The sequence below is a fragment of the Sorex fumeus genome, unplaced genomic scaffold (genome assembly GCF_029834395.1).
Source record: "Sorex fumeus unplaced genomic scaffold, SorFum_2.1 ptg000036l, whole genome shotgun sequence".
Taxonomy (NCBI): Eukaryota; Metazoa; Chordata; class Mammalia; order Eulipotyphla; family Soricidae; genus Sorex; species Sorex fumeus.
This window is the reverse complement of record NW_026606093.1, coordinates 14,640,272-14,652,803: the sequence shown is the minus strand read 5'-3', so window position 1 is coordinate 14,652,803 and position 12,532 is coordinate 14,640,272. Positions and strand designations below refer to the sequence as shown.

Sequence of the window (12,532 nt, the reverse complement as noted above, 5' to 3'; positions counted from 1 at the left end):
GCCTTGTCAAAGTAAGGGAGCGCCTACCCCCTCCCCCCCACACACACATACACTTTATGGATGCAAGAGTGAGGGTGTGGGAGAAGCTGTAGAAGTCAATTTTACTTCTGACTTGTGACTTGTAAGCTCTGAGCTTTTAATAAGTACTTGAAGAGCACATAAACACAGAACTGCTTCTTTTTTCGTAGTGTCAGTTTGTCAGGTGTTAGAAGGATCCAGGCTAAGGGAAAAAGATTTGGAAATGTGTGCAGTGCCTCTTACAAATTGGATCCTGCTTTTTGTATGTTGTCCACTCAGTTTCAGCACTGCACTGAAAACTTTCCCAGAATTACTTCTGTAACATCACCAAATTTATGGGAACTGTGTTTGGCAGCTTTACAATATTTATTTTATTCCAGAATTTCTATATGAGGACTGCACAAGTAGGAAGTATAGTTTAATATATTGGATAGTAATGGTGAAAGTGGGAAACTTTGTCTTGTTCCTGATACTGGAATGCTAACATTCAGTTTCCATATCATTTAGCATGACATTTGCTATGGATTCATGGTAAATGTCTTAAACTATGTTTAGGAAAGATACTTCAATACCTTTTATTGAGAATTTTTACAACAAATGGGGACTGATCTTGTCAAATGCTTTCTCTTTATCTGTTAATATGATCATTTGAACTTTATTTTTCCACTACTTATATAATGTATCATGTTAATTGACTTGTGTATATTCACCCCAGACATGAATCCTCCTTTGATACATAACCTATTTTATATATTGTTGTATATGGTTTGCTAATAGTTTGTTGAGAATCTGCATCTATATTTGTCAGGGGTTCGTATCAGTTGCTGGTGGAGGTTCCCTAAGGGGCTTATGTGAATGGGAAGATGGAGGTAACAGCTTCAAGAAGGAAGTCTGTTTTTCCTCTTCCCACCTCTGTCACCCAGGGAATGAACTAGAATATTTAGTACTGAGGAAGGTCTGCTATGATCCCTGCACAGTATGGATGTTCACATCCCGCCAGCCCAAGAGTTTAGCCATTAAGCTACACCTGTTGCCTACTTGTCCTACATAGTATGGGAGTTGATCCCTGCCAACCAATTTCTCAGGGAGTCATAAACTCAGACAGGAACAAAGAAATTTTTTTGCAAGAAAGGAAAGTCAGTCGTGATCTTACCCATACCTTTTGGCTTTGTTGGCTTTCCCTCACAGAAAAGAATTTCAGTAGGAGATGAGCAGTGAAATATAATGTGTATTGGGAAATAAAGGGAGATAAGAAGAGGTAAATTAAGATATGTGCTCAGGAGAGAACACAGGTTTCTCCACAATGGAAAGAACCAGTGCACATCCCATGTTAAAAGTACGAAGGTATCATCTCAAGAGGAGAGATGCTGCAGCATGTACCATGTACAAAGGAGGCACGGAGGCTGGCAACACATGTGCTTGAGCACCAGACACACCCATGTGCTTGTATCCAAATTAGTTTATATACAATTTTCCCAAACTACCGCCCTCCAGTCAATTACTAGGGTGGTTGCCAATGGGGAATTGGGGCAGTTGATGGTCTTCTTTTGATGTTCTTTTTTGGCTTTGTTCTAACAGTGAGTCTCTGTTCCCAGACCCAGAGCATCTAGCTGCCTCTTCTTTCAGGAAGCATCCTTGTATTTGACCTGGAATTCTGTAGATCAGTAGTTTTCTGGACTTCTGAAATGGGTCCTTAGTGTCAAAGGCATCTGTGTCAGAGATCTCTGTTCCCTCAGACTGGCTCATATTTCAGGTGCTGTTTTCCTCAACACGCATTCCCAGGACCCCCATCTACCTGCCTGCAACAGATTATAGTTTTATTTTATAGGGATGCCTTGGTCTGACTTTGATATCAAGGTAATGATTGCCTCACAGAAACTGGGAGAATTTCGGTTTCTTCAACTTTCTGAAATAGCACAAAAAAGAAGTGGGAGTAGGTCTTCTTTAAAATTATGGAAGAACTCATTAGTAAACCCATCTGAACCTTGCTTTTTATAGAAGGGTGAGGAGACTATTGATTACATTTTCCAAAAGATCCCGTGACTCTGTTTAGAAAAGATGTTTTTGCTCTATGTTTATTGCCGCACTATTCATATATTCAAAATCTGGAAACAACCAAAGTGTCCAAGAAGAGATGACTCAAAGAAACTCTACACAATGAACTGGACTACTGCTTGACTATAAGAAACTATGAAATCATGCAATTTGCTGCTACGTAGATAAATATGGAGAATATCATGCTAAGTGTTCTTAGAAGAGGAAGGACAGATATAGAATGATCTCTCTCATATATGAAGTATAAAGTATCATGCTAATGAAATTACAAATGTCCAAAGTGAACATAAACTGAAAACTGGTCCTTTTTTAAAAATTTTTTTACAAATCTGTTCATAACTGGATTTCAGTCATACAGTATTCCAACACCCATCCCGCTACAGGGTACATTTCCCAGCACCAGTGTCCCCAGATTCCCTCTCATCACCCTCCACACCCTTTCCCTGCCTGTCTCTATGGCAGGTGCTTTCCTTTTCTCTCTCTCTCTCTCTCTCTCTCTCTCTCTCTCTCTCTCTCTCTCTCTCTCTCTCTCTCTCCCCTTTTGAGCACTGTGATTTGCAATATTGATACTGAAAGGTTATCCAGAATATCCCTTACCTACTTTTAACCCTCAGCTCTTGTTCAGCATTATCATTACCAGCTATTATTATCATAGCACTCTCTATCGTATCTACCCTCAGCCTCCCGCACACTTGTGGGTAGTTTCAACCATTGACCAGTCTTCCTAATCCCTCTTTTCTCTGACCATGGATGTATATCTTATATACATATGGATATATATATGTTTTTATATACCACAAATGGACACAGTCATTCTATATCTGTCCCTTTCCTTCTGACTCATTTCGCTCAGCATGGTACTCTCCATGTCCATTTTTTGGCAGATTTCATGGCTTCATTTTTTTCTGACAGCTGCATAGTATTCCATTGTGTTGGTGTGCCATAGTTTCTTTATCCATATATCTGTACTTAGGCACTCAGGTTGTTTTCGGATTCTGGCTATGATTAATAGTGCTGCAATGAACATAGGAATGCAGATGGTGTTTTTAGGGCCCCAGGGAACAGTCCCAGAGGTGGACTGTGTTAAATGGGAGCTCAGTTTCTAGTTTTGAGAAACATCCATATTGTTTTCCAAAAAGGCTTGACTAGTCAGCATTCCCACCAACAGTGAAGGAGAGTCCCTTTCTCCTCACATCCATGCCAACACTGGTTGCTTTTTTTCTTTTGGATGTGTGCCCAATCTCTGTGGCATGAGATGACATCTCATTGTTGTTTTGATCTGCATCTCCCTGATGATTAGTAATGAGGAGCATTGTTTCATGTGCCTTTTGTCCATTCGAATTTCTTCTTTGAGAAAGTTTCTTGTCTTTAGTGGGAAGCTTGGAGGAGGGGAAGGACAATGAGAATGTTTGATACTGTACCAATATGAATGTTGTAGAAATTTTTCTAAACCTGAGACATAAAGGAGACATTCTTTCCTGGTATCCAGAAATTGAGACTTTGGGGCTCAAGGAGATGAGTTTAGCAACAAAATTCATGATACCCCACTTTCTCTCATACCTTCCTGTTATTTTCATGAAGTAATTTATAGCTAGAATTTTGTTTTTACAAATATTGTCTCATTTGATTTTCACACCTAGAAAAAAGTTGGGGGGACTGGAGAGATTGTGTATTGAGTAAGGTGCTTGCCTTGCACATAACCATTCTGGTTTCTATCTCTAATAACCAATAAGGGCAATTGAGCACCACCAGGAGTGATCCCTGAGTGGAGAACCAGTAGTAAGGCTTGATCACAGTTATGCATGTCCTCTAAAACTATAAAAAACACAACAAAACAAAAAACTAGAAAACCGGTTTGTGACTGGATCAAATTATTCTGATACATAAAGCTGAGGTTGCTCATAAGCTTGTCTAACTCTCTATGAGAGTATCATATCCTGCAGGAGGTGAATGTGCCCCAGCATGTATCTGTGACACCAGGAACACACAGCAGTGGGAACAGAAATAGGGCTTTCAAATCAGCACTAGTGGGAGTATTTATACTACAACAATTGGCAAATATTACAAACTAATCCACGGGGAGAAAGTTTAATCAATACATCTGGGCACATTAGCCTTGTTGTGATTAGAAATTTTCATCTTCAGTTTTTTTCTAATCTTAAAAACAATGACTTGAGATATGATCACCTGGCCATTTTTTTCTCAAAAACAAAATTTCATGGAAACTAATAAAGTTAATCCTCATTCCTCATCACTAATCTTCAGTCCTTATCACAAAAGGGTTAGAGTGGAGATGTTACTCAGAGATGTTAGTTGGGGTACTTGAGGGTGGTGATAGTATTACCTGACTATAGGAAGATTAGACACTTAGACAACCCTTTTTGGAGCAGCAGGTAGATTAACATGACCTTACCTTCTGTTAAATATAATCTCTTTCTTCTCTGTCTCAAAAGATCACAGACAACCCCTTCCCACACCCAAGAGTGCAACAATTAGGTGCTTGGAGTTAAAAAAATGCTTTGAACATATTTCAGGCTCTGCAAAATAATAGAATTGCCCTAACTATACAGGATTATGAACTAGGCGTTGAATTGGGAAAAGGAACTGTAATTGCAAGAGGTTGCAGGTGCCTGGCATTGGCACAGCATCTGAGCAGTGTTTTTGTCCCTGCAGTGAATGGATACCATGCATCAGGGAACCCAGCACACCCTCCAGAGACTGCCCACATGAGTGTCCGAAAATCCACCGTTGATTCTCAGGTAAGGGATCATATCAGGGGAGTTAAGGATAGCCATTTTTGCATAGCTAGGGCGGTGTCCGTAGACAGGTGGGTACACCCGGGTCCAGGTGCCTGTAGACTTGAATTAAAAGTTACTAGTTTATCTGGGTTATTTCAATGCATTGTAATTTGAGAAACAGGCGATCATAGTCTATGTTGTAAGACTAAGAGTTTAAGATGATTTCAAGTTGGTTCAAAGTGATGGTGTTTTCATTGTTAGGGCAGAAAGTTAGATCTTGCCATTTGGATTCTTGATATATAAAGTCCATATTTCCTGTTACTTTAAGAATATATTATATAAGTTTACAAAATTCCCACAAATGAGTGGCAAAGAGGCCTTTCTTTTCAGAGAAACCTACCATTTCACTGAGGAATGGTGGAGCATGAACGTAAAAAGAGAGGTGTGACTCTCATTTTCATCTAATCTCAAACACATGATAACTATTTTTAATTATTAAAAAAAGAAATCTTCTAAGTACCTGAATGAGTACTTTACTACTGTACTGTAATAAAGTCTCTTGGTTATATTCAGTCCCCAATTTAAAATGCCTGGCACTGCATTGATTCCCTAAATACTGCCAAATATAGCCAGACTGATTCTTGGGCACTGCTGAGCACAAAAGTAGCACTGTGCTGCCAAACTTGGTTGCCCAAACATCATCAGAAGTGGCTTAGACATCCCCAGAACTTCTCTGTTGAAAAATATCTTAAAATTTACTCAGCCCAATAAAGAGAAAATACACACACACACACACACACACACACACACACATATGCACATGCACGCGTGCACACACACACACAGACACACTTTTTTTTTTGCCTATGTTTCCCTTATTTCCTATCCCTAGACTTGATCCTACATGGAATTTTGTAAAATATTAAACCAAATTTAATAATCAAGTGTAGAGATAGCAGAGACATGGAAAGAAATTGAGGTATTTTTTATTTTTATATTTTTATTAGTGAAACACCATGAGGTACAGGTGTAGACTTACAAATTTTTGTGCTTGGATTACGATTATAGAACGATCAAATACCCATCCCTCCACCAGTGCTCATTTTCCACCACCATGGATCCCAGTATCCCTCCCACCCCCATCCCCCCCATCCCACCCTGCCTCTGTGGCAGGGCATTCCGTTTTGTTTTCTCTCTCCTTTAGGGTGTTGTGGTCTGCAAAAGAGGCATTGAGTGCCAATCATGTTCTGTCCATAGTCTACTTTCAACATGCATCTCCCATCCTGGGAGTATCCTCCAAACACCCTTTATTTGGTGCTCCCTTCTCTATCTGAGCTGCTCTTTCCCCTAGAATGCCCGGCTGGCCTCTAAGCTATGGAGTAATCCTCCTGGTACTGATCTCGGCTATTCTTAGGTATTAATCTCCTATTTTGTTACTTTATGTCCCCCAGATGAATGCGATCTTTTTATGTCTATCTGAGGTATGTTTTAACATTCCCAAGTGCCTTGTCATCTCAGGTGACACTTATGCAAATGTATCATTCCTGTGTTACAGACAAACCTTGAAGTGGTGTGAAGTGACTTGTGCAGATTGACTCAATTACCAAGTGACAACCAGTTGTTTTAAGAACCATATTAAACTGTAAAAAACTGAAGACCAGTCTAATTTAATCTATTAATAAATTATCAAGATTTTCTTCCTGAAGCCCCAAAATTCTTCCAGGAATCTAGAAGTTAGGTCCCAGGATGATGCTGAGGGTGATACTTTAGTTGATGCTGATAATAGCAGTTGTTGCTTTTTATTAACAGCAATGGATACTAGGTTCCAGTTGCTGACATACCTTGTGATCTGTACTATAGTGGCTAAACCATAATACTCAGCTTGCATGCTGTCAAGAGTGTAATTTTTGCAAATGTATTTAGCCTTAACATTGTGCTCATATTCAGTGCAAACATTGGAAAATAATTCGGATTTCTGTTGGCATCAGACTTATTACATTTGATGGATTTATGAGTCATCCATGGGCTGGAGCGATAGCACAGCGGGTAAGGCATTTGCCTTGCATTGCGCAGACTGGGCTGACCCAGGTTTGATTCCTCCACCCCTCTCAGAGAGCCCAGCAAGCTACTGAGAGTATATCGCCCTCACGGCAAAGCCTGGCAAGCTACCCGTGACGTATTCTATATGCCAAAAACAATAACAACAAGTCTCAGAATGGAGACATTACTGGGCCTACTCGAGCAAACTGATGAACAATGGGAGGACAGTGGACAGTGGACAGTGGATGAATCATCTGTGCTTCTTGTTAATAAGTGATTTGTATTCAAGAGGTCCAAGGAGGGGTCTGAAGTTTTTTGTTTTTAATCAGCTTGAGATGAGTTAAGGGACCAACACCTTGAGCAGCAGAGATGTAGGTCCAGTCAGGATATGAATGCTACCTCTTCAGGCCCTGTACTGGCACACATCTCAGCTGTGGCATTGTGTGTGTCTATGTATTCCCACAGATAACTAAAAATAGCCTCTATTTGAAATGAAACTTATTAGCCACTGGACTTTCCAAAGAAAATAGCCTAAATTCTGCTCTGATTTCATATGTCTAAAAGCTGGTGCTTGCCTGGGAGTCATTAGGAAGAGTATTGAGAATAAAACAAACCTGATCTCCAGATATTTTTCTTCCGTCCTGAATATAAAGAAGATAACTCTCTCTGCCTCTACCTTGCAAGTACTATGAAGTTGTTGCTCAGCTTATTTACAACAAAATAAATAGTGAAGCACCTTTCTCAGATGCGATTTGATCATGTGTGCCATCAACCTTTTCCTCCGAGTCTTCTCTTGGGTTATATTCAAGAGTTCTGAAATATTCATGAGATTGTTTGTGCAAGCATTATTTACTACAACATTGACTAGATGTTTCTAAAATAGGGGATGGGTAAATAATGTGTTCCTCTGACCACCTGTTGAACCAGTGATACCAGTGCTCTTGTTAAAATATATTCTTTTGAAGAAAATATGATTTGGAGAAATATCTATTATTGATCAGTTGAAAAACAGAATGCAGATGGTGTATATATATTTAGTTTCATTTGAGAAAATATAATATGTACCTATGTGAAGTCAAAAGACCAGAAGAAAGACAAGTAAGAACATTGTTAGTGGTTCTGTTTTTGGACAAGGCTATGGTTCTGAAATTGTAAACACTTCAGTTATAGAATGGAAGGATTACTGCTAACCACCTGATAACTTTACAGGTCAGTCCATAACAAAAAAGTATCAAGTTAAAAAAATGTGAGTAATGCTGAGGTTTAGAGATCTGGATCTAAAACTATGTAATTTTATTTTCTTTAAGCTTTAAAGTGCTTTTCAAATTTCATAATAATTTACTTCTTCAGAAAGTGTATATATTTGAAAGTCAGGTTAATGGCTCAAAATACTGGATCATATGCTTTATATTCAGGAATCCCAAGTTGAATGCATGATCCCTTATGCAAAAAGCAACCAAGCAAACAAAAAAAAACATACAACACACACACACACACACACACACACACACACACACACACACACACACACACTCTCTCTCTCACACCAGGAGCTCCAGGTTGAATGCATGGTCCCTTATGCAAAAAAACAACCAAGCAAACAAAAAAAAAACATAGAACACACACACACTCACATACACACAAACAAAAAATAAAAACAGTCCTTGAAGTGCTGGGCCCTCTGTCCAACTCTATTCTCTCTGGGTCCTCAGAGACTGGATGTCTAGTAGCAATCTGCTACCACCCACTGGACACTTTCAAGTCTGCAGCCCTAAGGTGATCTGCCTGGATATAGGTTTTCCTGATTGAGAGGTCAGGAAATCATTGATAAATTTTATGTTTTTCACACTACTTTTTCTCCTGATATGTCCTCTGCTTGCCTACCTGCTCATGCTGTGATGGTAGGGGTGCTGTGAGCCCTGAGCAGCACCATTTGTGTGATCTGCCTTTTAGTTGTTCTGGAATCCCTTGAACTTCTCTTTTGGAAGACAATCTTTGCACATAGGAAAGTAAAAGGGAGTGGGACTGAGGACTTGGAAACTTGAGGGGCCCATTGAGTTTGCTGTGTAAAATGACATGAGATATTAAGAAGTCATTTAGTTAGTGGAGCAGTATTTCTCCTTTTCTCTGCATCTTCACTTAATTCAGTAACACATACTCTATTGAGCATGGACTTCTTTCTCAGACACAGTTGCAGTCTGCCTTGATAATGAAGGTTTATAAGTAGTGCTTGCTAAAACATCAGATAATGTTTCATTTTAGCAGCAAAGAGGACTGGAGGATTTGTGCTTATAGGATGACCTCACAGGTGTGTGTGTGTGTGTGTGTGTGTGTGTGTGTGTGTGTGTGTGTGTGTAGGGTCTGGAGAGAAGAGGTGGAAATACCAGGTTGAACTCCTTAAGAAAAAATAGTGAATATTAAAATGATGAGAGCAAGGATTTAGTATGACAAATAGGTGGAGAGAACAGCAAACGTGATATGAAGAGGAAAGAAAGTGATGTTAAAGAAACTGTAAAGACCTAGTTTCCTAACTTGGCAGCTCAGAGGGTGAAGGTGAGGCTGGAGGAGTTCACATAGTACTTTTAGTCTCACAGTGAAGAGAAGCCACTGAGGGACTTCTTACTGAATCCCACTGTACTGAATCATAAGTAGAGGAAATGCAAATGGAAGACATCTGTTTGGGGTATTGCAAACATTTCTAAAGGCATTAAGGATACTGAAATAGAGTGCCATTATTATGACACTTACTACATTTAACAATTATTGACTCAGCAGTCTTGTTTAATTTATATTTGTATATCCACCCTTTCCCCTCCACCAAATTTTTTAAATTACTAATTTTATTGAGATACCATGATTTACAATACTGTTAATCATGCTTTTCACACATACATCATTCCTGTGCGACCCCCACCAGAGAGCCGACTTCTCCCCACCAGTGTCCAACGACCTCCTCCAACCACCCAACCAGCCTTTATAACTCATTTCTTTAGGCAAAATCTTCAGTTCCAATGAATTTGACAATTTGTTGTTCCCCTACTCTTTCCTTTTTGTCCCGCACATGGGAGAGATGTCTTTCTCCTTTTCTAAATTATTAATTGGATCACCATGAGAGTTATGAAGTTATTCATGATTGGTTTTCAGTCATACAACGTTCCAACATCCATCGCTCCACCAGTGCACATTTCTAATGACCAGTATTTCCAGTTTCCCTTTTCTCACACCCCATCCTGCAACCCCTGTTCCAGCCTGCCTCTGTGGTAGGCATTTTCCTTTTTTCTTTCTCTCTCTCTCTCCTTTTGCACAATATGGTTTGCAATGCATATACTAAGAGACTATCATGTTAGTTCCTTTACCTATTTTCAGCATGCAGTTCTTATCCAGAGTGATCAATTCCAACCATCATTATCATCGTAGTCCCTTCTATATTCCAGCTGCCTTCTTCCCCTGCTACTTGAGGCAAGTTTCCAACCTTGGACCAATCCCTGGCCCTTGTTTCTACTGTCATTGGTTATTAGTCTCGTGCTGTTTTTTTTTTTATATCCCACAAATTAGTGTAGTCATTTATGTCTGTCCCTCTCCTTCTAACTCATTTTACTCAGCGTGATACTTTCCATGTCCATCCATTAATAAGAATTTTATGTCTACATTTTTACTGGTGACTGCATGGTATTCCATTGTATAGATGTACCATAGTTTCTTTATCCAATCATTCATTCTCAGGCACTCATGTTGTTTCCAGATTCTGGCTATTGTGAATCGTGCTGCAATGAACATAGAAGGGCAGATAATGTTTCTTCTGTGTGTTTTCAGGCCCCTAGGTATATTCCCAGAAGTGGTATTACTGGGTCATATGGAAATTCAATTTTAGTTTTTTGAAGAATGGCCATATTGTTTTCCAAAAGGGTTGGACCAGTCAGCATTCCCACCAAAAATGAATGAGAGTCCCTTTCTTCCCACAACTGTACCAGCACTGGTTGTTCTTGTTATTATTCTTTTTTTTTAGACTTACAAATTTTTGTGCTTGTGTTTCAGTTATACAATGATCGAATACCCATCCTTCCACCAGTGCCCATTCTCCACCACCACCAGTCCCAGTATCCCTCCCACCCCCCTTCCCCCATCCCCATCCCACCCTACCTCTGTGGCAGGGCATTCCCTTTTGTTATCTCTCCTTTTGAGTGCTGTGGTTTGCAAGAGACATTGAGTGGCAATCTTGTTTGGTCTATAGTCTACTCTCATCATGCATTTCTCATCCTGAGAGGAACCTCCCAACACCCTTTATTTGGTGCTCCCTTCTCTATCTGAGTTGCCCTTTCCCCTAGCCTGTGTGACTGTCCTCAAAGCCATGGAGTAATCCTCTTGGTACTTATCTCGGCTATTCTTGGGTGTTAGTCTCCAATTTTGTTACTTTATGTTCCCCAGATGAATGCAATCTTTCTATGTCTGTCCCTCTCTTTCTGACTCATTTCACTTAGCATGATACTTTCTATGTAGTACCAGTTGTATGTAAATTTCATGACTTCATCCTTTCTAACAGCTATGTAGTACTCCATTGTGTAGATGTACCAAAGTTTCTTTAACCAGTCATCTGTTCTCGGGCACTCAGGTTTTTTCCAGATTGGGGCTATTGTAAAGAGTGCTGCAATGAACAAACAAGTGCAGATGTCACTTCGACTATACTTTTTTGCCCCTCTGGGATATATTCCCAGGAGTGGTATTGCTGGGTCAAATGGGAGCTCAATTTCTAATTTTTTGAGGATCGTCCACACTATTTTCCAAAAGGGCTAAACCAGTCGGCCTTCCCACCAGCAGTGAAAGAGAGTCCCTTTCTCGTCACATCTGTGCCAACACTGGTTGCTTTTGTTCATTTGGATGTGGGCCAGTCTTACGGTATGAAATGATATCTCATTGTTGTTTTGATCTGCATCTCCCTGATGATTAATGATGTAGTGCATTTTCTCATGTGCCTGTGAGCCAGTTCCTGTGGTATGAGATGATATCTCATTGTTGCTTTATTTTGCATATCCCTGATTATTAGTGATGGAATGCATTTTTGTCTTTAGTAGATCTAATCTAGCATTCCGTAAAATTGCACATGAAAAAACTTTTTTCAAAAGTTATATTCTTTTTACAGGTATATAAATTTAAAAAATAATGTTGTAAATAATTTAGTGCTAATCACTAGATGATTTTAAAACAAGTTCATGACACATTGTTTTAGCTGAATATTTTGGAACATATCTCAAGGGGGAAAGACATCACACACTATATCTAATAAGAATCCTATTAGAAGACTAAAATGCTAATAAAATAATATAGTTTATTATATTTGTTATTATATTATCAATATCCAAATCATTATTTCCAGTTCAGGATCTATTCAGGTTTCACACTTTGGTTGTTACCTTTATTTTTAGTTTTTCTCTGGGATCCTTATTAGACGTCCTTATTAAGAAACAATTCACACAGTGTATAATTCATCTATTCGTAATGCTTAAGGTACTGATTTTTAGTATAGTCACCGAGTCATGAAATCATCATTGATATTAATTTCATAACATTTTCATCACCTAAAAAGAATCTCCCTCAGTCTTAGGTAACTACTAAGTTTCTTTTTTCTCTTTTTTTCTTGTCCCCTCGGAAAATTCAACACTGTCTCTTTGATAACATAACAGATG

The 12,532-nt window shown here is 39.2% G+C and overlaps 1 protein-coding gene across 2 annotated transcripts in view; it reads left to right on the top strand.

The window, feature by feature from the left end:
• Positions 1–12,532, top strand: part of GAS7 (growth arrest specific 7) — a 287,236-nt gene that overhangs the window by 230,931 nt on the left and 43,773 nt on the right. For both annotated transcript variants that reach the window (XM_056117931.1, XM_056117932.1), the window contains one exon: positions 4,747–4,832. In XM_056117931.1, the coding sequence (XP_055973906.1) occupies positions 4,747–4,832 (86 nt within the window). The remainder of the gene's footprint in view (positions 1–4,746; positions 4,833–12,532) is intronic.